This window comes from Oncorhynchus nerka, linkage group LG9a, assembly GCF_034236695.1.
Source record: "Oncorhynchus nerka isolate Pitt River linkage group LG9a, Oner_Uvic_2.0, whole genome shotgun sequence".
NCBI classification, from domain to species: domain Eukaryota; kingdom Metazoa; phylum Chordata; class Actinopteri; order Salmoniformes; family Salmonidae; genus Oncorhynchus; species Oncorhynchus nerka.
Window position 1 is genome coordinate 39,856,772 of NC_088404.1, and position 27,529 is coordinate 39,884,300.

Here is a 27,529-nt window from a genome sequence, read left to right on the forward strand (position 1 = left end):
TTCATCACGTTTGGCTAAGATAAACAAACAAAAATGTAGTCAACACAACGCCAAACTTTTTTCCAAATTAGCTCCATAATATCGACAGAAACATGGCAAACGTTGTTTAGAATCAATCCTCAAGGTGTTTTTCACAATTCTATTTGATGAAAAATCATTCCTGGCAGTCGGTTTCTCATCCGAGGCAAACGGAAAAATACTGCAGCTGGTACGCAATAATTGCGACGGAGGACACCAAGCGACCACCTGGTAGATGTAGTGTCTTATGGTCAATCTTCCAATGATATGCCTACAAATACGTCACAATGCTGCAGACACCTTGGGGAAAACGTGGAAAAGGTAAGCTGACTCCTAGCTCCCACACAGCCATATAAGGAGTCATTGCCATGAGGTGGTTTCAAAAAATGCGGTTTTTCATCCAAAAATTAAAATAGCGCCCCCTATATCCAAGAAGTTCAAGTAGTTAACAGTAGTCTTTTGACCTCACGCTGACCTGATCGTATAGCATTTCGTATTATTCTGTATGTAAATCCGTGACATTCCATTTATACTGAACAAAAATATAAATACAACATGCAACAATTTCAAAGGTTTTACTGAGTTACAGTTAATAGAAATCAGTCAATTGAAATAAATTCATTAGGCCCTAATCTATGCTGTTCACATGATTGTGCAGGAGTGCAGCCATGGGCCCACCCACTTGGCAGCCTGGCCCAGCCAGTCAGAATACATTTTTCACCACAAAAGGCTTTATTACAGACAGAAATACACCTCAGTTTTTAATTTTATATATATATATATATATTTGTATTTTACCTCCTTTTCTCCCCAATTTCGATCTTGTCTCATCGTTGCATCTCCCCAACAGGCTTGGGAGAGGTGAAGGTCGAGTCATGTGTCCTCTGAAACATGACCCGCCAAACCGCGCTCGTTAACTTTTTATGGCTGCAGGGGCAGTATTGAGTAGCTTGGATGAAAAGGTGCCCATTGTAAACGGCCAGCTCCTCAGTCGCTAACATATTAGTATTAGTATTGGATAGAAAACACTCTAAAGTTTCCAAAACGGTCAAAATATTGTATAATTTTAATTTTCGTGACCAAGCTTCCTGATGCTAAGTGTACTTAATGTTTTGTCGTGCGATCGATAAACTTACACAAACGCTTGGATTGCTTTCGCTGAAAAGCACAATTTCAAAATCTGACACGACAGGTGGATTAACAAAAGGCTAAGCTGTGTTTTCCTATATTGCACTTGTGATTTTATTAATATAAATATTTGTAGTAATATTTATTGTATGTAGCGCTATGCTATTCAGCGGTTGTTGATGACACAAGTTAACACCTGCATGCTTAACCCGGAAGCCAGCGGCACCCTGTTCAACTGACAACCGAAATTACCCAGCCCGCCACAAGGAGTTGCTAAAGCGTGATGAGCCCCCCCTGCCTAACCTGGACGACGCTGGGCCAATTGTGCGCCGCCCTATGGGATTCCCGGTCAAGGCCGGTTGTGACACAGCCTGAGGTCGAACCCAGGTCTGTAGTGATGCGATGCAGTGCCTTAAACCGCCGCGCCACTCAGGAAGCCAGAGAAATTAACATTCAGTTCTCTGGCAGCAGCTCTGGTGGACATTCCTGCAGTCAGCGTGCCATTTGCACACTCCCTCAACTTGAGACACATGGGACCAACACTTTGCATGTTGCGTTTATGTTGTCCTTCAGTATAGTATATGTTATGTTTCGTATGGTATGTATTAATTTGTGGATGGCCATCATCCATTTCACATTATATGTTACGAATTGGAATTTGTATAGGTTACGAATTTCAATTCGTACGATACGTTATGAATTTCCATTACGTATGATATATTACGAATTCCAATTTGTTGTCACTAAGGTAAGCTTGGAGGCTAACGTTAATGTTAGCTAGGTGGCTAAAGTTAGCTAGGCTAGGGGTTAAGGTTATGGTTAGGAGTTATGTTAAAGGGTTATGGGAATGGTTAGCTAACATGCTAAGTAGTTTATAAGTAGCTAAACAGTAGTAAGTACTTGCAAAGTTGGTAATTAGCTAAAATGCTAAAGTTTCCGTGATGAGATTGGAACACTGAACCTTTGGGTTGCTAGACATTCGCGTTATACGCCCATCCTTCCACTCCGACCAACCACCCTCATTTTTGTCGTAAAACCTTTTACTGCAGTGAGCTAAATCAGGGTCACACAGAGTTTCTCTGAAAACAAATCTACTTTGAAACAAACGTGTACACCTCACACACATGATTATGTGCTTCAAAAAAGATAAGACCTGTACCATGTCAGATATAGTATTCAATTTTGAGTTTGCATCCCAATATGACACCTTATACAGTGCATTCGTAAAGTATTTGGACTCCTTCACTTTTTTGACATAGTTTTCTTCCCCCTCATCAATCTACACGCAAATGTATAAAATAAAAAAACTGAAATATCAGACCCTTTTTGCAGTACTTTGTTGAAGCATCTTTGGCAACGATTACAGACTTGAGTCTTCTTGGGTATGACGCTACAAGCTTGGCACACCTGTATTTGGGAAGTTTCTCCCATTCTTCTCTGCAGATCCTCTCAAGCTCTGTCAGGTTGGATGGGGGGCGTGTCTGCACAGCTATTTTCAGGTCTCTGCAGAGATGTTATGTCGGATTCAAGTCCGGGTTCTGGCTGGGCCACTCAAGGACATTCAGAGACTTGTCCCGAAGCCACTCCTGTGTTGTCTTGGCTGTGTGTTTAGGGGTCGTTGTCTAGTTGGAAGGTGAACCTTTGCCCCAGTCTGAGATCCTGACCGCTCTGGAGAAAGTTTTCATCAAAGATCTCTCTGTACTTTGCTCTGTTCATCTTTCCCATAATCCTGACTAGTCTCCCAGTCCCTGCCGCTGAAAAACAACTCCACAGCATGATGCTGCCACCACCATGCTTCACCGTAGGGATGGTGTCAGGTTTCCTCCATACATGACGCTTTGCATTCAGGGCAAAAAGTTCAATCTTGGTTTCATCAGACCAGAGAATCTTGTTTCTCATGATTTAGAAATCCTTCAGGTGCCTTTTGGCAAACTCTAAGCGGGCTGTCATTTGCCTTTTACTGAGGAGTGGCTTCCGTCTGGCCACTCTACTATAAAGGCCTGATTGGTGGAGTGCTGCAGAGATGGTTGTCTCTCTGGATGGTTCTCCCATCTCCACAGAGGATCTCTGGATCTCTGTCAGAGTGACCATCGGGTTCTTGGTCACCTCCCTGACCAAGGCCCTTCTCCCCCGATTGCTCAGTTTGGCTGGGTGGTCAACTCTAGGAAGAGTCTTGGTGGTTCCAAACTTCTTCCATTTAAGAATGTTGGAGGCCACTGTGCTCTTTGGGTACCTTCAATGCTGCAGAAATGTTTTGGTACCCTTCCCCAGAAATGTGGCTCAACACAATCCTATCTCTGAGCTCTACGGACAATTCCTTTGACCTCATGGCTTGGTTTTTGCTCTGACATGCACTGTCAACTCTGGGACCTTATATAGACAGGTGTGTGCCTTTCTAAATCATGTCCAATCAATTGAATTGACCGCAGGTGGACTCCAATCAATTTGTAGAAACATCTCAAGGACGATCAATGGAAACAGGATGCACCTGAGCTGATTTTCGTGTCTCATAGCAAAGGGTCTGAATGCTTATGTATATAATATATATATATATATATATATAATTAAATAAATTAGCAAAAATGTATACTAACCTATTTTAGTTTTGTCATTATGGGGTATTGTGTGTAAATTAATGAGGAAAATGTTGGGATTTAATCCATTTTAGATAAGGCTGTAACGTAACAAAATGTGGAATGAGGGAAGGGGTCTGAATACTTTCCGAATGCACAGTATACATTACAGGAGACTGAAATATAACAAAACCGTTTGACATACAAACACCAGATTTTCAGCAAGTGTTTTGAAATAAAGTTTTTTAATTTTGAAAAATATGAATTACATTTCACCTCATGAGGCCAATAGTGGGTGATTTGGTCATTTGACTGCATTGGACAGTCTTGGTGCAATATTTTGAACATATAACCAATGGTTCATTGGATCAGTCTAAAACTTTGCACATATACTGCTGCCATCTAGTGGCCAAAATCTAAATGGTGGCTGGGTTGGAATAATATAGTATGCCCTTACTCTTGCATTTCTTTGTATTATCTTGTTCCATATCTAATGTGTTATATTCTCCTACATTAATTTCACATTTCCACAAACTTCAAAGTGTTTCCTTTCAAATGGTATCAGGAATATGCATATCCTTGTTTCAGGTCCTGAGATTTGGGGATGTCATTTTAGGTGAAAATTGGGGGGGAAAGGGGCGGATCCTTAAGAGGTTTTAAGTAATCTACTGTCTTATGTAACCATACCAAACGTAACATATCATACTAATTTCAGTGTCCCGGCTTTGCATGAGACCAGGATGGCACACAGAATGTTCGGCAAGCAGTGATTCTGAGTAGGATTGCAAAGGGTCGGAAATATTCCAGGAAATTTCCTGAAATTTTCCATAGGAAGTTAAGCCCTGGAATTTGGGTAATTTTGCTTAAAATCATAAGGCAATTCTAGGTCTTGTGGCATATTTTGGTTAAACTTTCCACAATTCAATGGAATTGCAACCCTTAGTGCATTCTTCCATCACATGTGCAGTGCACTCTTCCATCACATGTACAGCTGTTTCTCAAGATATTGCACACTATGAGATGCTATTGAGCCCACACTACTACACTGTCTGAGCCAAGGACTACAAGTTTTGATTACAATACTGGGTGGGGTGAATATATTTTATATGACGTAGATGATATTTTTGTTAACTAGTAAATCGTAGCCTACAGCAAAGTGTGTTTAAATAATTTCTAAATTGTTAACAATTTTTGTAGTTATTTTTTGCTACCATGTAGATTTTAGCTTGCTTGAGCCTGCTAACTGAGGAGTGTTAATACACCTGTTTCCATACATATAATTGTAAAACATTTATCTTACAAAGGAGTTGTTTAATCTAACTGCTTAACTATTTATCTGGAATTGGATTTGTTTTTTTTGTCTTTTTTTTCTAATCTTTACAGGAAAATGCCACGGGCGCTATCTGATATGTGGAGACATTTCACTGCAGCTAATGTAAAATGAAAAGCTGTGTACATTTGCAAATACTGTGCCAAATCATATGTGAAGAAGAATGCAACAAAGGTGCCGAATCATCTGGCCAAGTGCATAAAGTTCCCTCAGCGCTCACAACAAGCAACCTCTGACAAAAGTCCCTATTTTTTTTATATATTTTTTTTATTTCACCTTTATTTAACCAGGTAGGCTAGTTGAGAACAAGTTCTCATTTGCAACTGCGACCTGGCCAAGATAAAGCATAGCAGTGTGAACAGACAACACAGAGTTACACATGGAATAAACAATTAACAAGTCAATAACACAGTAGAAAAAAAAAAAATGGGCAGTCTATATACAATGTGTGCAAAAGGCATGAGGAGGTAGGCGAATAATACAATTTTGCAGATTAACACTGGGGTGATAAATGATCAGATGGTCATGTACAGGTAGAGATATTGGTGTGCAAAAGAGCAGAAAAGTAAATAAATAAATAAAAAAACAGTATAAAAACAGTATGGGAATGAGGTAGGTGAAAATGGGTGGGCTATTTACCAATAGACTATGTACAGCTGCAGCGATCGGTTAGCTGCTCGGATAGCTGATGTTTGAAGTTGGTGAGGGAGATAAAAGTCTCCAACTTCAGCGATTTTTGCAGTTCGTTCCAGTCACAGGCAGCAGAGTACTGGAACGAAAGGCGGCCAAATGAGGTGTTGGCTTTAGGGATGATCAGTGAGATACACCTGCTGGAGCGTGTGCTACGGATGGGTGTTGCCATCGTGACCAGTGAACTGAGAAGAACTTCTATTCGAGGTGAAAATGATGAATCGGACACCTTATCGATAGCAACAGCTCATGGTCCTCCTGGAATCAGAAGTTTTTGACTCAATTGAGGAACGTAGTCAGAGAAATGCTGATGAATGTCTTGCTCGAGCTGTGTATGCAACTGGTTCACCTCTGATGCTCACAGGCAATGTATATTGGAAAAGATTTCTGAATGTTCTTCGCCCAGCATACACCCCTCCAACCAGACATGCTTTATCTACTCATTTGCTGGATGCAGAGTTCAAGTGAAGGTCAAGCAAATCATAGAGAAAGCAGCCTGTATTGCAATCATCTCTGATAGGTGGTCAAATGTTTGTGGGCAAGGAATAATTAACTACATCTCCACCCCTCAACCAGTATTCTACAAGAGCACAGACACAAGGACAACAGACACACCGGTCTCTACATTGCAGATGAGCTGAAGGCAGTCATCAATGACCTTGGACCACAGAAGGTATTTGCTCCAAGGTGACAGACAATGCTGTGAACATGACGGCTGCTTGGTCTAAAGTGGAGGAGTCCTAACATCACATTACACCCATTGGCTGTGCTGCTCATGTATTGAATCTGCTCCTCAAGGATGTCATTGCACTGAAAGAAAATGGATACACTCTACAAGAGAGCCAAGGAAATGGTTAGGCAGGGTCATCAAGTTATAGCAGCAATCTACCTCACCAAGCAAAGTGAGAAGAATAAGAGCACCACATTGAAGCTACCCAGCAACACCCGTTGGGGTGGTGTTGTCATCATGTTTGACAGTCTCCTGGAGGGGAAGGAGTCTCTCCAGGAAATGGCCATATCACAGTCTGCCGATATGGACAGCCCCATCAAGAGGATCCTTCTGGATTATGTATTTTGGGAGAGAGTGGTAAGCATCCTGAAACTCTTGAAACCAATAGCAGTAGCCATTGCACAGAATGAGGGAGACAATGCCATCCTGTCTGATGTTTAGGCTCTGCTTGCAGATGTAAGAAAATACATCCGTACTGCCCACCCTATTCACTGTTGCTCTAAGCAGAGGAAATTGCAGTTCTGGGAAGTGTGAAGACTTCTGCCTGAAGCCCATAAACGCCGCAGCGTATATGTTGGACCCCAAGTATGCTGGCAAAAGCATCCTGTCTGGTGCAGAGATCAACAAGGCCTATGTTGTCATCACTTTTGTCTCACCACTTTGGCCTGGATGAATGCAAGGTTCTTGGCAGTCTGGCAACGTACAATTCCAAACAAGGGCTTTGGGCTGGAGATGCAATATGGCAGTTGTGCCAACATATCTCATCAGCCACCTTGTGGAAGGGACTTTGTGGATATTGTGACGGCCCTGAATTTTTCTGAACCGTCTCAGTGCAGCTCCTTCCAATAGGGCACTTTCCCTTTAATTCCCAATTAAATAGCCAGCATCAGCTGCGCAAAAGTGGGGTTGTGATGGAGACGTGCATGAGGATGTGTTCAACCCTCAGTTCCGAAGCTTCTCTATTCCGTTTGTTTTGTTGCCGTTAAACGTGTGTTTTGTAGCCTAAGAGAGTTTACCCAGGATCGGATCCACTCTTTGCGTCCCTGGACTACACCTCTCCGTTCTTCGTGGCCTTTCTCCGCTGACTGACCGACTGACTACCACCTTTTTGTATACGGTATTTCATTTGTTTGGATGTGATGTATACTGTGATTTATGTAGTTAGTTGTAGTTGAGGACTTAATTAAGAGTTGATACGCTTTAAAGTTCTGTGGTAAAATAATTGTTATATTGATTGTATGTTTAATACTGGGTTTACGCTACACGGAATGAACGGACAAACATTGCGTGACAAAAGTCACTTGAGTTCACTGAACTCCTTTACCGGGCTGGACTCTTTTTAGGCCCGAGGTACAGGACATTTCTGGAGGAACCAGAACTCATTGTGTTATATTATATGTGTGCGTAATCCTTGATGTTGTTAATACAACCCACACAAAAGAATATAGTTGTTTTTGAAGTTCTTCCCAATGTTTTAAGGGTTTATGAAAAGTTTATTTCCATCCTGACTTTTACATAAGTCCTTTGTATTGGTGTAGACTTGACGGACCAGATGGGACTCATTCCCACCCAAACTAAAAGGAGAAACCAATGTTTTCTCTGGTAGGCACAACCTACCTGGCACCCCTATCAATAATAACCTCAAGTCAAAACCGTTACAATATGAGGCTCTTTCCCCTGTTGCCTCCATCATCCTCCAAATCCCACCAACATCAGCCACCTCAGAGCGCAACTGGCCCTTGTTTGGGAACACACACACCAAAGCACGCAACAAGCTGACCAGTACAAGGGTTGGAAAAGTGGTGGCCATCTGATTTGAGGATTTTTGAACCTGACAACGAGCCGTCCTCAACAAGGTTGGAAAGAGATAGTGAAGATGAGGCCTCAGAGTCTGATGCTCAAGAGGTGTACATTGAGGAGGTCCAGGGAGAAGACATGGAAGCCTGAGAGGAAGACAACCAAAGCTTTAGTTTCTAGACTATCCTGAGAGGAAGACAACCAAAGCTTTAGTTTCTAGACTATCATTTTACAGATGTATGTTGAAAATGTTTTTGGGATATGCGATTGATTGACCATTGGGTATCATTCAATATTCCCTTTTGTTGTTCAGTGAAATCATCCCATGTGAAGAGTCAACTCATTTAATTGAAGTTCAATTCGTAACTACATTATTTTTTCTATTGGAAGTATTTAATCACTTGCACTTATGTCTACTTATGATGAGGTAAACGGTTTCTTTTTCTGTCTCTTTGTGATACCTCATCTTACCACAACTTGTTCTGTGTTATGCAAATTAATGTGAAGTAGGATGGCTGTTTCCCAAAGGTCTGTGATTTTAAAGTTAACGTAACTAACTAGTTATGTCTTGTGTAAGAAAGTATGCTCTATTTCGGTGCATGAACTGGCCATACATGTTAGTCAACGTAAGATTGTAATGCTAGCTAAGGTTGCTATCATAGCATCCAAGGATGTTCGCAAGTTTATTTGTGCATATTTGTTTGTGCTCCGATTACACGAGATCAGCAGTTTACACATGATGACTTCAGCCTTATGTGAAAAACCTTATTTGGGTAAATATAGTTAGCTAGCTTCCCTCGCTTGTTAGCTACCTAGCCAACTTGAACTCTCATCTGACTGGTATAACGTTACGTTATTTAGATACCTAGCTCATCAAAACAAAACCACATTCATTTGCTAGCTACCTTTTTATTTGGCTATTCGTTAGCTAGCTAGCTTTCACCTGACTGGTGTTAGCTAGCTACAGAGGCTAGCTGCTGAACTTTGTACAATGCAAGCTAACATTAGCTATGTAACTTTAGCTACCTAGCTAATCTAAATATCTGTTTGCATGTATTGATTAACCTCAGCTTGAATATACCAGCTAGCTACATACAGTAACCTAGGTTTGTTCGCATACACTTCCTGATTGGCAGCTGCGTTGTTGCCGAGCAACCAACCTGGTGTTAGAACTCTGAGATTCGGCGGATAAGAGATGGTAGCATATTGTCAGAGATGCTACAAGAAGGTAGCACGTCGTTGTTGTTAAGAAATGTGCACGGGAGAGCGATAAGTTATACATTTAATAAAAAACTGTTGCACCTACAAATTTTGTCAGTCCAGCATGTTCTTATGTCCAGTGCTCACTTTATGGATGCTATAGTCTAGTTTTAATCCGACATCTAGAATTTGAGCTAGGTAGGCGCAAGTAATACTCTTAAAAATCAATTGCTAACAACCCGGTTAATTAAGAAATCTGGTACGTGCTTCTCAGCAACGGGTGGATGGCTCATGGCGAGAGGCGGGGAGTGTGTTGTGTACCACCAACCGAGTTGATTTGATTATTTTCATTGAAATTGTTGTTATATTGGTTTAGAGATGATTGATGGAAGATTTGAATTTAACACTGAGTTTCAATCAATGCCTATAATCCCCCTGCTTGACCTGTAGCTGTGGAGCAGCTGTCCATCTGCATGCCTTCTCAGAATATCAGCATCATCTGACATCCAGGGCTTTCAGTGGCGCTCATCTCCCTTCCTGCCTGCCTCCTCTCCCAGAACAGGATTTTCTCTCTGCTGTCAGAGAGGCCCTGCAGTGGCATTATTCTTTCCTAAAGGTTACTGTTGAACAGATGAATAATTGAACAGCCCTCCCCCCATCTTTCTCTCCACTTCTCCATCCTCCTCTGTGTCTCTGACTGATGAGCTATGCAGCCTGGCTGCTGGTCGCTGTTCCTGCGTCACAGGAAAGGAAATGTACGGAGCAGAGCTAAGAAAACACAGTCGAGAACAGGTTATATATGAGGTTAGAGGGGGGCAGGGAGTCGGGTGCAGAGCAGCACCTGCTCTATACATAGCAATAGCAGTCCACATCCATTTACCCAGCAGCTCTGCAGATAAGTCCTGCCTTTCACTCCTTGATGCTGATGAATGCACTACTATAGCTTGCCCTTTGCTGCAGTGTATAGGTGTGTGGTTAGGTGAGATTGCGTGTGTATTCATATGCATTTTTAACCTGCTCTTTTCTGAGTACATTTTTGAAACCCCACAAATACACAAAGCACTTGTCCTATGTGCCTGTTGTATGCAGTGAGTGTTTCAGAGCAGCCAACCACAGGAGTGTGAAAAGACACCTACACTAAAGTGGTGCATATACACTGCCCACTTCCCCCTCCCCCTATGTTCTGTGGATATTAATAGATATGTGTGCATCATACATATGCCTATTTCTGTCACACACAAACCACATAGGAGATAGTCAGGCCGTGAAATGAGAGTGAGAGTTCACTCTAAATCGGCAAATGGCGGCCCATGGGCTACCTCCTTTTTGTAGGCCTGCGGATTCATTTCCTGGTCTCAACTTACTATTAAAAGTTAGAATAATAGAATTCACAGGGTGCAATTTCAAAATGTGCTTGTGCATCAGGATGTGTTCTATTATGTCAGTCACTGACAGTCACTCAATAAGCCCATGTCAGCTAAACATTTTTAGATTGGTAAGTTAGTTTAGTGGCCAGCTATTTAAACTTGTAGTAAGCAAGGTCGAATTACTGACCGGGTGGGGCCCCATTGATCATCAGATATCATATTGAAAACTGCAAACATTTGTCTCAACCCTATGGCAAAATGTGTGGAATTGCAGGAAATTAAATCTAAAACTTCAATTGTTTCTCTTCACTGTCAAGAGGGGAGCCACTATATTTTTTTGCTCGCAACAAAATGTTGCTTAGGGCCCCCAAAAGGCAAGGGTTGACTCTGACTGCATGTGGGTATGGATGTGTGTACGCAGACCTGCGAGCCACTGCGGCCCCTCATCAGTTCCGATTTTTTTAGTGTGGCTCCCACCCACATTAAAGTTGCCCATCCCCTGGTCTAAATTAACTATGTAACCAACTTTCTTCTGAACATCTCTTTGCTTTTGATCATGAATTATGAATGTTGAAGAGATGTAGGCCAGTCTTATGGTGTGTGCAGCTCACAGTGAGAGCTAAGGGATAAAAGTAATCTGTGTAGACAACAAACTACCTAGCACACTATATTCCTATCTCCTCAACCACTAAAAGGCTGTCACCTCGATGCTTATCACTTAGTCTAGTTCAAGTGTTCACTCACAGGGAGGTGACCTGCTTTGTGGGGCACATTATGAAATGACAGAGAAATTAATGATGTCAAAATAACACAGTGATGTGGATTGGGTGAAAAATGTGTGCAGATGACCCAATTTTGTCAGGAGGGCCGAGGATCTCTATCAACTGAGTGGTGACAACAGACATGGGCAGTATTTCTGTTACGTGTATTTGAAATATGCATTTTAATTACGTATTTTTTACACTGGGCTGAACTACACTGTATTTTGTTACAAGATACTTTCGAGAGCTGTAGTTTATTTTCAAAATACCTTTCTATACCATATTTTATAGAGGTTCGCCATTTTTCATGGCCCCCTTTCACCTTGCATTGGTATCAGATGTCTGATGGTATTATGGTGTGATAAGACCATCTGCTAAATTAACAAAATATAAACGTGTATGTAAAAATGTACAATTGCAAAGAATGCTGAGTATTATTCGAATGAGCTCTGCCCTGAAACAAGGTTTTGTCAAAGTTGACTTTTTTAGGCAGGTTTCTGAGAATTTACACAGCAGATTAGTAGAATTAGGTTTAACTGTACCCCACATTGTTTTGTTTTTTTGTATGTTCATTTTCATATGTACATTTTACAAATCCAGAATGACTTAGTCAGTGCATTCAACTAGACACAATAACATATCACAGTCATAGCAAGTAAAATGTTCTGTAACTGTTACTGAGAATGTTTATTGCCTTTCGGCCCGGCTACTTGCAAATGTATTTTAAAATACAAAATACATGTATTTGAATTAAATGCATTATAAAATACAAGTATTTTGTCATTTATTTTGATGCATTGATCTCTCTTTTTTTGTGATTTATTTATTTATTTTGTAATTTTTGCTCATCCCTGGGTGACACTGAAAGTCAGGTGTCAGGTGATATAGCCAAGTTCTGTAAGGTGGGTTGTTATTGGCAGAGAGGTTTGCCTCTGTTATTGGTCTATTAACTTATACGGCCTTCTGATATAACCAGGCAAGTAAAAACTCCACTGATGCAAAACCTGCTGATTAGAAGGTCCTGTGTCAATTTTATTTTCAACCAGCAACTATCAGGAAAAAACATTTTGGATATAGTTTCATTAGATGTTGTACAATATGATACAAAACATAGAAAAAAACAGAATTTTGACTGCACTGGGCCTTTAAGGGTTCATTTGTCTCTTAAACCCAATAAAATGAGTCAGACATCTGCTCACCTGTGATTACCCAGCCTGCTCTGGGGAAGGGGATGACATACCTGTTGCCACTGGTTGAGGTCTCTGTATTATCTCTTCCCGTAATCATCATAAACCAGCCTGCACCTGTCTCCATGGCTACCCAGCACCACAGCACTCTTCTGTGTGAGCTAGCTCTCTCGTTTCTCCAGTCTCACTGTTTTGGGATGATTTGGTCTCCACCAGGGGGGATGCTAATCTAGCATGACATCATTGGAGCAGCCTTGGAGACATTGGGATGATTAACTCTGTCACTGCCTGTTGAGAGTAGAAGAGGCTTTCATCCATGCAGGCAGAGATGTCACACTACCACCACTTACCCTGGTTTTGGCTATGTCTGTCTGTGCTTCAGTATAGGAGATGAGAGAGAAGAGTCTTACTGTATATTCAGCCAATCTAGATTGTGGTGAGATGAAGTAAATATACATTAAATTAAAGACTGTAGTTGGAGAGTTCAGAAATACAGCCTATCCGACACGCTAAATGGCTGCTTTCTCCCAGTTCCTCCCTTTTCTCAGTGTTTATCTGTCTCTTTGGGAGGGATGTGGTTGTGGAGGCCAGGGTCCTGAGAGAGAGGCAGCAGTGGGCTGAGGGCGGTCCACTAGGCCACACTGGGAGAACACATAGCTGTTCTTGGAGCTCCAGACAACCCCCATGGTAGGGGTTGGGACTGCCCTGGGACTGCTCTCCCATGGGGGGGGGGGGTCACACCCAGGCTGGGGGGCCAATGAGGAGGCCTCCCTCCCTCTGTTCCAGGGCCAGACAACAACCAGTGGTGGGCGTGAGCCACGAGGCAGCTGGTAATGGCTTTGGGGAGGAACTTTGGGTACAGTGGTATCTTTTTAGCTGTCCCTTATGTATAGAGAAGGCTCTATGTGGTGTGCATAGGCCATGCTAGGAGAAGGAAAATGAGATGGAAATCAAATAACATTTTATTGGTCACATACACATATTTAGCAGATGTTGTTGCGGATGTAGCGAAATGCTTGTGTTCCTAGCTCCAACGGTGCAGTAATATCTAACAAAACACACAATTCTAAAATAATGGAATATATAAATGTCGCCGTGGAATTGACTAAAATACAGTAAAATAGAATATAGTATATACGGTTGAAGTCAGAAGTTTACATACACTTAGGTTGGAGTCATTAAAACTAGATTTTAGGCCTCCCGGGTGGCACAGTGGTTAAGTGCGCTGTACTGCATCGTCAGCTGTGCCACCAGAGACTCTGGGTTCGCGCCCAGGCTCTGTCATAACCGGCCGCGACCGGGAGGTCCGTGGGGCGACGCACAATTGGCCTAGTGTCGTCCGGGTTAGGGAGGGTTTGACCGGTAGGGATATCCTTGTCTCATCGCGCACCAGCGACTCCTGTGGCTGGCACGGTGTTTCCTCAGACACATTGGTGCGGCTGGCTTCCGGGTTGGATGCGCGCTGTGTTAAGAAGCAGTGCTGTTTGGTTGGGTTGTGTATCGGAGGACTTTCAACCTTCGTCTCTCCCGAGCCTTACGGGAGTTGTAGCGATGAGACAAGATAGTAGCTACTAACAATTGGATACCATGAAATTGGGGAGAAAAAGGGGTCAAATTTTAAAAAAAAAACTTAAAAAAAACGAGATTTTCAACCACTCCACAAATTTCTTGTTAACAAACGGTTAGGACTAAGTCATTTTTCCAACAATTATTTACAGACAGATTATTTCACTTATAATTCACTGTATCACAATTCCAGTGGGTCAGACGTTTGCATACACTAAGTTGACTGTGCCTTTAAACAGCTCGGAAAATTCCAGAAAATGATGTCATGACTTTCGAAGCTTCTGTTAGGCTAATTGACATAATTTGAGTCAATTGGAGGTGTACCTCTGGATGTATTTCAAGGCCTACCTTCAAACTCAGTGCCTCTGCTTGACATCATCGAAAAATCAAAAGAAATCAGCCAAGATCTCAGAAAAAAATTGTAGACCTTTCAAGTCTTGTTCATCCTTGGGAGCAATTTTCAAACGCCTGAAGGTACCAAGTTAATCTGTACAAGTATAAACACCATGGGACCACGCATCCGTCATACCGCTCAGGAAGGAGACGCATTCTGTCTCCTAGAGATTAACATATTTTGGTGCGAAAAGTGCAAATGATCCCCAGAACAACAGCAAAGGACCTTGTGAAGATACTGGAGGAAACAGGTACAAAAGTATCTATTTCCACAGTAAAACGAGCCCTGTATCGACATAACCTGAATGGCCGCTCAGCAAGGAAGAAGCCACTGCTCCAAAACCGCCATAATAAAGGCAGACTACGGTTTGCAACTGCACATGGAGACAAAGATCGTACTTTTTGGAGGAATGTCCTCTGGCCTGATGAAACAAAAATAGAACTGTTTGGTCATAATGACCATCGTTATGTTTGGAGGAAAAAGGGGGAGGCTTGCAAGCCGAAGAACACCATCCCAACCGTGAAGCACAGGGGTGGCAGCATCATGTTGTGGGGGTGCTTTGCTTCAGGAGGGACTGGTGCACTTCACAAAATGGATTGCATCATGAGGATGGAAAATGATGTGGATATATTGATGCAACATCTCAAGACATCAGTCAGGAAGTTAAAACTTGGTCTTCCAAATGGACAATGAACTCAAGCATACTTCCAAATTTGTGGCAAAATGGCTTACGGACAACAAAGTCAAGGTATTGGAGTGGCCATCACAAAGCCCTGACCTCAATCCTATAGAAAATGTGTGGGCAGAACTGAAAAAGCTTGTGCGAGCAAGGAGGCCTACAAACCGGACTCCGTTACACCAGCTCTGTCAGGAGAAATGGGCCAAAATTCACCCAACTTATTGTGGGAAGCTTGTGGAAGGCTACCTGAAATGTTTGACCCAAGTTAAAGAATTTAAAGGCAATGCTACCAAATACTAATTGAGTGTATGTTAACTTCTGACCCACTGGGAATGTGATGAAAGAAATAAAAACTGAAATGAATAATTCTCTACTATTATTCTGACATTTCACATTCTTAAAATAAAGTGGTGATTCTAACTGACTTAAGACAGGGAATTTTTACTAGGATTAAATGTCAGTAATTGTGAAAAACTGAGTTTAAATTTGGTTAAGGTGTATGTAAACCTCTGACTTCAACTGTACATGAGATGAGTAAAGAGATGAGTAAAGCCATATGTAAACATTATTAAAGTGACTAGTGTTATTTTATTAAAGTGGCCAGTGATTCCAAGCCTATGTACAGTACCATTCAAAAGTTTCGACCCTCATTCAAGGGTTTTTCTTAATGTTTACTATTTTCTACATTGTCGAAAAGTAATGAAGATATCAAAACTATGAAATAACACATGTAATCATGTAGTAAGCAAAAAAGTGTTGAACAAATCTAAATCTTTTAGTTTTTAGATTCTTCAAAGTAGCCACCCTTTGCCTGATGACAGCGTTACACACTCTTGGCATTCTCTCAACCAGCTTCATGAGGAATGGTTTTCCAACAGTCTTGAAGGAGTTCCCACATATGCTGAGCACTCGTTGGCTGCTATTTCTTCACCCTGCGGTCCGACTCATCCCAAACCATCTCAATTGCGTTGAGGTCGGGTGATTGTGGAGGCCAGGTCATCTGATGCAGCACTCCATCACTCTCCTTCTTGGTAAACTAGCCCTTACACAGCCTGGAGGTGTGTTGAGTCATTGTCCTGTTGAAAAACAAATGATAGTCCCACTAAGCCCAAACCAGGTGGTATGGGTATTGCTTCAGAATGCTGTGGTAGCCATGCTGACTAAGTGTGCCTTGAATATTCAAGCTGAACCTCGGCAAGACGGAGCTGCTCTTCCTCCCGGGGAAGGACTGCCCGTTCCATGATCTCGCCATCACGGTTGACAACTCCATTGTGTCCTCCTCCCAGAGCGCTAAGAACCTTGGCGTGATCCTGGACAACACCCTGTCGTTCTCAACTAACATCAAGGCGGTGGCCCGTTCTTGTAGGTTCATGCTCTACAACATCCGCAGAGTACGACCCTGCCTCACACAGGAAGCAGCGCAGGTCCTAATCCAGGCACTTGTCATCTCCCGTCTGGATTACTGCAACTCGCTGTTGGCTGGGCTCCCTGCCTGTGCCATTAAACCCCTACAACTCATCCAGAACGCCGCAGCCCGTCTGGTGTTCAACCTTCCCAAGTTCTCTCACGTCACCCCGCTCCTCCGCTCTCTCCACTGGCTTCCAGTTGAAGCTCGCATCCGCTACAAGACCATGGTGCTTGTCTACGGAGCTGTGAGGGGAACGGCACCTCAGTACCTCCAGGCTCTGATCAGGCCCTACACCCAAACAAGGGCACTGCGTTCATCCACCTCTGGCCTGCTCGCCTCCCTACCACTGAGGAAGTACAGTTCCCGCGCAGCCCAGTCAAAACTGTTCGCTGCTCTGGCCCCCCAATGGTGGAACAAACTCCCTCACGACGCCAGGACAGCGGAGTCAATCACCACCTTCCGGAGACACCTGAAACCCCACCTCTTTCAGGAATACCTAGGATAGGATAAAGTAATCCTTCTCACCCCCCTTAAAAGATTTAGATGCACTATTGTAAAGTGGCTGTTCCACTGGATGTCTTAAGGTGAACGCACCAATTTGTAAGTCGCTCTGGATAAGAGCGTCTGCTAAATGACTTAAATGTAAATGTAAATGTAAATACTAAATAAATCACACACAGTGTCACCAACAAAGCTCCTCCACACCATAACACCTCCTTCATGCTTTATGCAGGGAAATACACATGCAGAGATCATCCGTTCACCCACTCCGTGTCTCACAAAGACACGACGGTTGGAACCAAACATCTCCAATTTGGAATCCAGACCAAAGGACATATTTCCATAGGTTTAATGTCCATTGCTTGTGTTTATTTGGTCCAAGCAAGTCTCTTCTTCTTATTGGTGTCCTTTAGTAGTGGTTTCTTTGCAGTAATTCAACCATGAAGGCCTTATCCACACAGTTTCCTCTGAACAGGTGATGTTGAGATGTGTCTGTTACTTGAACTCTGTGAAGCATTTATTTGGACTGCAATTTCTGAGGCTGGTAACTAATGAACTTTTCCTCTGCACCAGAGGTAACTCTGGGTCTTCCATCCCTGTGGCAGTCCTCATGAGAGACAGTTTCATCATAGCACTTCACCACTGTGGGTGGACCATTTCGGAGGATCTTACGCCAAGGAACTTAAAACTTTCCACCTTCTCCACTCCTGTCCCGTTGATGTGGGTGGGACAGGAGTGCCTTCTTGGGTACAGGAACAATGGTGGCCATCTTGAAGCATGTGGGGACAGCAGACTGGGATAGGGAGAGATTGAAAATGTCCGTAAACACTCCAGCCAGCTGGTCTGCGCATGCTCTGAGGATGCGGCTAGGGATGCCGTCTAGGCCGCCAGCCTTGCAAGGGTTAACACGTTTAAATGTCTTACTCACATCGGCCACGGAGAGGAGAGCCCACAGTCCTTGGTAGCGGGCCATGTCGGTGGCACTGTATTATACTCAAAGCGGGTAAAGCAGGTGTTAAGTTGGTCTGGAAGCAAGACGTCAGTGCCCGTGACGTGACTGGTTTTCTTTTTGTAGTCTGTGATTGTCTGTAGACCCTGCCACATACGTCTCGTGATTGAGACATTGAATTGCGACTCCACTTTGTTTCTATACTGACATTTTGCTTGTTTGAATGCTTTGCGGCGGGAGTAACTACACTGTTTGTATTCGGCCATACTCCCAGTCAAATTTCCATGGTTAAATGCGGTGGTTCGCTTATTAACTCACTCACCGAATCAGCGTATCAATCAATATTATTCTCTGAGGCTACCCAGGAACATCTCCCATTCCGCGTGATCAAAACAATCTTGAAGAGTGGATGCCGATTGGTCAGACCAGCGTTGAATAGTCCTTGTCACGATTACGTCCTGTTTGAGTTTCTGCCTAAATGAAGGGAGGAGCTAAATGGAGTCGTGGTCAGATTTGCCGAAGGGAGGGCGGGATGCATGCATCGCGCAAATTAGAGTAGCAGTGATCCAGAGTTTTGCCAGCGCGAGTACTACAATCAATATGCTGATAGAATTTAGGTAGCCATGTTCTCAAATTTGCTTTGTAAATCCCCCAGGTACAATAAATGCAGCCTCAGGATATATTGTTTCCAGTTTGCATAAAGTCCAGTGTGTGTGTGTGTGTGTGTGTGTGTGTGTGTGTGTGTGTGTGTGTCACTGTCCATCCAACGTGTGCGAGCAAGCTTGGTTGTGTTTCGTTGTGGATGAGTGTATCACATATCTCCTGCTAGATGTTTGTTTTGATTTAGTAATTATTTTTTCTGTGTTTGTTTTTAGGTATGTGGAAAGAAAGAATTTTCTGGAGAGAGTTGACCACCGGCAGTTTGAGCAGGAAAAGAAAGTGCGTCTCGGCAACATCATGAAACGATGACAAGGAATAATGTTACAGATACACTTACACTTACATTTGTGACACACACAAACTGTACATGCCTGCCCAGTTCCTCCCAAGGTTTCTCAGCCCAATACTTAGCCACTGGACTGTCCATGTCTCTGGATGGCCTACTGACTGTTCCTGCTGCCGGCTGCTTCTTGACCTATCAGACCTCACATACCCAGTTTACACTCAGCACTCTCATTAAACCGCCATCTGTTCCTGGACCTGTGTGTGACCTGAGTCACCTGGACTCAGACCCCTGACTGTCTGCCTCAGTGGCTTCCTCCCTCTTCCCGATTTAGAGGTGTGGTCGCACTGCTAACTTGCTTGCCTCAGCACATGGCTGTGTGGCCGGGTGTTTCTGTACATTTGCCATAATCAAAAAAAAAAGGGAAACCATTCCAGGAGTGAGAAGAGGAGAATGAGTAGCACACCCTGAACTCTGAATCAGACTTCATGACATTGACTTGAAAGAGAGGAAGAATCCACACAGCTCAGATATTTGTGCCATCCCTCTTCACCTCCTGCAGTGATTCGGTTTGGTGCGCTGTTCATTGGAAGAGTTCAAGTTGATTGCATTTCACCTCCTTGTTGTGCACACTGTGATTCTCTGGAGTTGTTCCAACTAATCTGAAGATAAAAAATGGTCTCACTATTATGTACCTTATTTATACCAACAACAATCAGAGATTCTGACATGATAAAAGATTTATCAACAGGTCAGCTTAGCTGCTTGTTAAACCTGAGCTAAGAGGGGAGAGGATTGCTAAACGTTCCTCAACTGTTTTCTCAACGTAATGACACAGCTCCTATTACAAGGTAATTGTATGGCTGTTCAATAGTAGGCACTCACTCTCACACACAGACAGACAGGTGAATTCAGGGACTTTAGTTTTAGTTACTGGTTGTTAAATGAATGTGTCTGAATTCAAGTGTGTCTGAATAATCACAGGTGAATTTGGACTTGTTTTGTGTTGTCATCCTGTTGCTGTACTTTGTAACATGGAATAAAGCTTGTCATTTGGTTTGAAGTTGTTGTTTTAGTACTGATGGTCTTGTTTTGCTCGTTTGTACCCCTCACCTCCCTAAGGCCTTATATTCCACCCTTCCTCTTCCCGCTACCAAGGCTCTTCCCCTCTCTCCAGACGACTGTCTACAGACACACTACCATTTCATCATACCCTTGCCAGTCCTTCCCTGCCCCCCTCTTCCTCAAATACAACTGTTTCTATCTCCCTCACCCCCCCAGGTCCTACACCCCCAACCCACCTCCCTCCTATCCCTCACAGGCCTTGGACGGGTGCCTGCCATCTTACCCACTCTGCTCTGTCCTAAATAAGGTCAGAAGACTCCAGTCACACAGTATCTTTCAACCTCATTTCCGCTGTATCCAGGCCCCCTCCACTGCTTCTGTGTTTCCTGCCTGACTATTTGGAAGGGAAAGGAGGAGACGCCTGTGCATCCTTCATAGAGGTAATTGACTTGTTTACGTTACATAGGGATCCACCCTCCAGCCCCATGGGTGCAAACTATATTTGTTTGTTTCTTCTAATTGTGCTTCATGTTAACAGATGAAACTTACTCTATGTTCTATATAAGCAGATTTAGATAGAGATCCCATGTACTGTACTCTCTCTTCAGCAGGGATACTCTCCCACATGGAAAGACTGCAGAGACAATTTCAAAAATAATCATCCTTAACTTTAACTCTGCATCGTTGGGAAAGGACCCGTAAAGTAAGCATTTCACTGTTAGTATACACCTGTAGTTTACGACGCATATGACAAATAAAATTTGATTTGAGACATGCATATTATTCATAAACAAGCTCACACAAACAGTTGCGTATTGGATGGAGATTATTATTATTTACTTTTTAGCTAACAGTACGAAATGAAACATACAGACATACACAATCATCAACAATCTCACTCCTGCCCAGACCCAGCTGCTCTCACCCCTATCTCCAGTGCCTGCACTACTCACTACTATGTCCTAAAATTGCACCATTTTGTTCCTCTCCATTGCCTACGCTCTTTCAATGTTCAGATAATGAAGCATATGATTTTTTTAATGGTCTTAACTATGGGAGATTGGTTGATTTCCAGTTTAAGTATACGTTTTTCTCAAGACAATTGACGAGAAGAGTATCCTCCAGTCCATCAGGTAACTAACTCACTGCCCCCTCATATGACATGTCTTGAAAGATGCCGACAGATGGATTTGAAGTAAAATTACATTTGTAATACTTCTGATAACTTTCTAACTCCAGAACTTTTGGACTTCATGGCACTCCCAGAAGGAATGGGATATTGCGTCATTGTTAGTTTTACATGATGACTCTTGTTGTGCTGTATAATTTTTTAAATGTTATTTAATTTGTAAGAAACTCTATACATTGGTTTAAGCGTACATTTTCGGCAGTTAACCCACTGTTCCTAGGCCGTCATTGAAAATAAGAATTTGTTCTTAACTGACTTGCCTAGTTAAATAAAGGTAAAATAAAAAAAATATGAATATCCTTTTCTGACTCAAATAGGTTTCCTTCAAGATTTGCTCTGATGTCCAAAATATTTCAAATCTAAATTTGTGATAGGAAACTTTTAAGTTGCATGTACAGTGCCTTCAGAATGTATATATACCACTTGACTTATTCCACATTTTGTTGTTACAGCCTGAATGCAAAATTGATTTTTTTTTCTCACCCATCTACACACCATACCCCATAATGACAAAGTGAAAACATGTTTTTAGACATTTTTGGAAATGTATTGAAAATTAAATACAGAAATATCCCATTTACATAAGTATTCACACCCCTGAGTCAATACTTTGTAGAAGCACCTTTGGCAGCCATTACAGCTGTGAGTCTTTCTGGGTAAGTCTCTAAATGTATTCAAGCTCTGTCAAATTGGTTGTTGAACTATTTTCAGGTCTCGCCACAGAATTTGAAGTAGATTTAAGTCAAAACTGCAAATCGGAAACTCAGGAATATTCACTGTCTTCTTAGTAAGTGTAGATTTGGCCTTGTTTTAGGTTATTGTTCTGCTGAAAGGGGAATTAATCTCCCAGTATCTGGTGGAAAGCAGACTGAACCAGGTTTTCCTCTAGGATTTAGCTCCATTCCATTTATTTTTTTTTATCCTGAAAAACTCCCCAGTCCTTAACGATTACAAGCATACCCACAACATGATGCAGCCAACACTGCATGTAAATTTGGAGAGTTGTACTCTGACGTGTTCAAATCAAATTTATTTATATAGCCCTTCGTACATCAGCTGATATCTCAAAGTGCTGTACAGAAACCCAGCCTAAAACCCCAAACAGCAAGCAATGCAGGTGTAGAAGCACGGTGGCTAGGAAAAACTCCCTAGAAAGGCCAAAACCTAGGAAGAAACCTAGAGAGGAACCAGGCTATGTGGGGTGGCCAGTCCTCTTCTGGCTGTGCCGGGTGGAGATTATAACAGAACATGGCCAAGATGTTCAAATGTTCATAAATGACCAGCATGGTCGAATAATAATAAGGCAGAACAGTTGAAACTGGAGCAGCAGCACAGTCAGGTGGAAGTTGAAACTGGAGCAGCAGCATGGCCAGGTGGACTGGGGACAGCAAGGAGTCATCATGTCAGTTAGTCCTGGAGCATGGTCTTAGGGCTCAGGTCAGTTGAAACTGGAACAGCAGCATGGCCAGGTGGACTGGGGACAGCAAGGAGTCATCATGTCAGGTAGTCCTGGGGCATGGTCCTCCGAGAGAGAGAAAGAAGGAGAGAATTAGAGAACGCACACTTAGATTCACACAGGACACCGAATAGGACAGGAGAAGTACTCCAGATGTAACAAACTGACCCCAGCCCCCCGACACATAAACTACTGCAGCATAAATACTGGAGGCTGAGACAGGAGGGGTCAGGAGACACTGTGGCCCCATCCGAGGACACCCCCGGACAGGGCCAAACAGGAAGGATATAACCCCACCCACTTTGCCAAAGCACAGCCCCCACACCACTAGAGGGATATCTTCAACCACCAACTTACCATCCTGAGACAAGGCTGAGTATAGCCCACAAAGATCTCCGCCACGGCACAACCCAAGGGGGGGGGGGCGCTAACCCAGACAGGATGACCACAACAGTGAATCAACCCACTCAGGTGACGCACCCCCTCCAGGGACGGCATGAGAGAGCCCCAGTAAGCCAGTGACTCAGCCCCTGTAATAGGGTTAGAGGCAGAGAATCCCAGTGGAAAGAGGGGAACCGGCCAGGCAGAGACAGCAAGGGTGGTTCGTGTTCTATTGGATTTGCCCCATACATAACTCTTTGTAGTCAGGACAAAAAGTAAATTGCTTTTCCACATTTTCTGCAGTATAACGTTAGTACCTTGATGCAAACAGGATGCCTGTTTTGGAATATTTTTGTTTTGTACAGGCTTCCTTCTTTTCGCTCTGTAAATTAGGTTAGTATTGTGAAGTAACTGCAATGTTGTTGATCCATCCTCAGGAGAAAACTATCACAGCCATTAAACTCTAACTACTTTAAAGTCACCATTGGCCTCATGGTGAAATCCCTGAGCGGTTTCCCTGTTCTCCGGCAACTGAGTTTGGAAGGATACCTGTATCTTTGTAGTGACTGTGTATTGATACACAACCCAAATTGTAATAAATAACTTCACCATGCTCAAAGGGATATTCAATGTCTGTTTTTACATTTTTTTTTATTGGAAAACCTCCCTGCTATTTGTGGTTGAATCTGTGTTTGAAATGCACTGCTCGACTGAGGGACCATTTGTAGGGTGTGGGGTACAGAGATGAGGTAGTCATTCAAAAATTAAACACTATTATTGCACACAGTGTGCTGACAGTGTCAACAGCAAAGCATCATCACACCACCTCCATGCTTCCCGGTGGGAACCACACATGCAGAGATCCATTCACCTACTCTGCGTCTCACAAAGACACGGCGGTTGGAACCAAACATCTCAAATTTGGACTCATCAGACCAAAGGATAGATTTCCATCGGTCTAATGTCCATTGCTGTGTTTCTTGGCCAAAGCAAGTCACTTATTCTTATTGGTAGTGGTTTCTTTGCAGCAATTCGACCATGAAGGCCTGATTCACGCAGTCTCCTCTGAACAGTTGATGTTGACATGTGTCTGTTACTTGACCTACTTGAAATATTTATTTGGGCTGCAAATTCTGAGGCTGGTAACTCTTCTGAACTTATCCTCTGCGCAGCAGAGGTGACTCTGGGTCTTCCTTTCCTGTGGCGGTCCTCATGAGAGCCAGTTTCATCATAGCAATTGATGGTTTTTGCGACTGCACTTGAAGAAACGTTCAAAGTTCTTAATGTTCCGCATTGACTGACCTTCATGTCTTAAAGAAATGATGGACTGTCGTTTCTCTTTGCTTATTTGAGCTGTTCTTGCCATAATATGGACTTGGTCTTTTACCAGATAGGGCTATCTTCTGTATTCCACCACTACCTTGTCAAAACACAACTGATTGGCATTAAGGAAATAAATTCCACAAAATAACTTTTAACAAGGCACACCTGTTAATTTAAATGCATTCCAGGTGACTACCTCATGAAGCTGATTGAGAGAATGCCAAGAGTGTGCAAAACTGTCATTAAGGCAAAGGGTGGCTACTTGGAAGAATCTCAAACATAAAATATATTTAGATTTTGTTTAACAATTTTTTGTTGTGTTATTTCATAGTTTTGATGTCTTCACTATTATTCTACAATGTCGAAAATAATAAAGAAAAAACCCTTGAATGAGTATGTGTGTCCAAACTTTTGACTGGTACTGTACATGCATACACACTCCTAGAGAGGCCAGTACACTCCCCAGAGCTGTGGAGAGCAAGACATCCTCATACTTATTCAAATACACCTTCTCTCATGTTTTCTGTTACTTCTCTTGAATGGTTAAGTGACTTTGTGAGCCCCAAGTAATTTTCCCAGCTTGTCTCCTTCCTTCACTGACTGCTCACTTCCACCTTGCTGTTACCCTTCAAATGCATTTTAAACTCTCAACTTTGTCACCGTTTATTTTGCTCAGTTTAATTTTACCGCTCTTCACCTCATCTAACTTGCTATCATGTACGAAGGTGAACTTGAAATACTTGTGTGCAACCTGTGCTTGACGATGATGCCAAAATATCTTCCTCCAGTAGAACAATAAAGCTTATCAAACTTAATCTAATTGACTTAGTCTTTACTATGAGCCTTGCCTCGTGACAAAACGACAGATTTAAGGAAAAGGGAAGAGGATGGATGAAGAAGACATGAAGATCAGATTAAAGGCCAAGGGAATGTGGAAGAGAGAGATGGCTGAGAAGCAACATTTATATAGATTGTAGACCGTTGCTGCTGTTGTCAATGGAAAGGAGTCTTATTAGTGTGAAGAACCTACTGTAACCTTTAATCCTCCACTGAGGTTGTTGTCTCAAACCTTACAGATAATTCTATATGTGGTGTACAGAAATAAGTTAGTCATTCAAAAATCATGTGAAAAACTATTATTGCACACCTATTATGTGACTTGTTAAGCAAATTTCTACTAACAAAGGGGTTGTACACTTATTGATTCTCCACATTTCAGCATTACATTTTTTATAAATGAGTTAAAAAATATATATATACAAAAATAATCCACTTTGATATTATGGGGTATTGTGTGTAAGACAGGAACAGAAAATATCAGTTTAACTCTTTTTAAATACAGGCTGTAACAATGAAATGTGGAAAAAGTAAAGTAGTGTGAATACTTTCTTAAGGCACTATATTTTAAAGTATTTTCATTGATCAGTGCAAAATTGCTTTTTAATTCTGTGATGTAAATAAATGTATTTCCTATTACCAAGTAATTTACGGTTTCTATACCTTTTAGGTTTCCATGTGGACCAATTTTATCGGTGCATTCTGAAAAGCTATCCAAGGACTGTTCCATATGGTTGTGTTTTTAGGGAGTGATATTGGTTCTTGTAGAATCCTTTTAATTTTCCTCCATATTGTTATAGTGTTCTTAACTATGAAGTTGTTAATGTTCTTAGCTTTATCCTTTGAAAACAGACATGTGAAAAGATTCTGGGGATGAGCATGTACATCTTCAATATGTACCCATTGTTCCTCTTTAGTGCACTAAACTATATGCCTCAAGTAAAAGCCCTGGGCGGTGAGTTGATACAATTCCATATCTGGGAGGTTAAAACCACCCTCACACTTTGGGAGATGTAAAACTTCCCTTTTTATTCTATGAGTTTTATTTGCCCATATAATGTCTGCGATGGCCGAGTATACTTTTTTAACAAATTGATGGAGATTATTCTATATGCTATATACACTAAGAATACAAAACATTAAGAACACCTGCTCTTTCCATGACAGACTGACCAGGTGAATCCAGGTGAAAGCTATGATCCCTTATTGACGTCACTTGTTAAATCCACTTCAATCAGTGTAGAAGAAGTGTAGGAGACAGGTTAAAGAATGATTTTTAAGCCTTGAGACATGGATTGTGTATGTGTGCCATTCAAAGGGTGAATGGGCAAGACAAAATATTTAAGTGCCTTTGAACAGGGTATGGTAGTAGGTGACAGGCTCATCGGTTTGTGTCAAGAACTGCAACACCGCTGGGCTTTTCACACTCAACAGTTTCCTGTGTGTATCAAGAATGGTCCACCACCCAAAGGACATCCAGCCAACTTGACACAAATGTGGGAGTCCATCCCCCCATGAATTGAGGCTGTTCTGAGGGGGAAAGGGGAGGGGTGTAACTCAATATTAGGAAGGTGTTCCTAATGTTTGGTATACTCAGTGTAGGCCTTTGTAGGAGGCAGGCAGCAGGTTCCCCGGTGGAGGTGTGTGTGCCTCCTGCATTACATTTCCTCTTCATCACTGGCACATCTCATTACAAGCTGCCTCAACACCAGCACACACCAAAGCAGAAACTAGGTCTGCAGAGGCCTGCATGATCCATTCTACACTGCTGTTACACACACACACACACACCACCTCACTCTCTCTCTCCTCTCTGTCTCTCGCCGTCTTACACGGAGTCAGGAGAGGAGCAGTCATCCTCATCTTTATTCAATTCCCCCCCTCACACACACACACTCCTAGAGAGGCCAGTACACTCTCCAGAGCTGTGGAGAGCAAGACATCCTCATACTTATTCAAATACACCTTCTCTCATATTTTCTGTTACTTCTCTTGGATGGTTAAGTGACTTTGTGAGCCCCAAGTAATTTTCCCAGCTTGTCTCCTTCCTTCGCTGA

The 27,529-nt window shown here is 42.5% G+C and overlaps 1 protein-coding gene across 2 annotated transcripts in view; it reads left to right on the forward strand.

Annotated features, from left to right (window-relative positions):
* LOC115134290 (craniofacial development protein 1-like) overlaps positions 1-20,284 on the forward strand; it is a 49,499-nt gene extending 29,215 nt beyond the window's left edge. The window contains exon 7 of one of the 2 annotated variants that reach the window (XM_029668107.1): positions 19,154-20,284. In XM_029668107.1, coding sequence (XP_029523967.1) covers positions 19,154-19,247 — 94 coding nt within the window. In that variant the 3' untranslated portion in view covers positions 19,248-20,284. Of the gene's footprint in view, positions 1-9,916; positions 16,598-19,153 lie in introns of those variants that run through there. The other variant, XM_029668106.2, reaches the window with a different exon arrangement.
* The last annotated feature ends 7,245 nt before the right edge of the window (positions 20,285-27,529 follow it).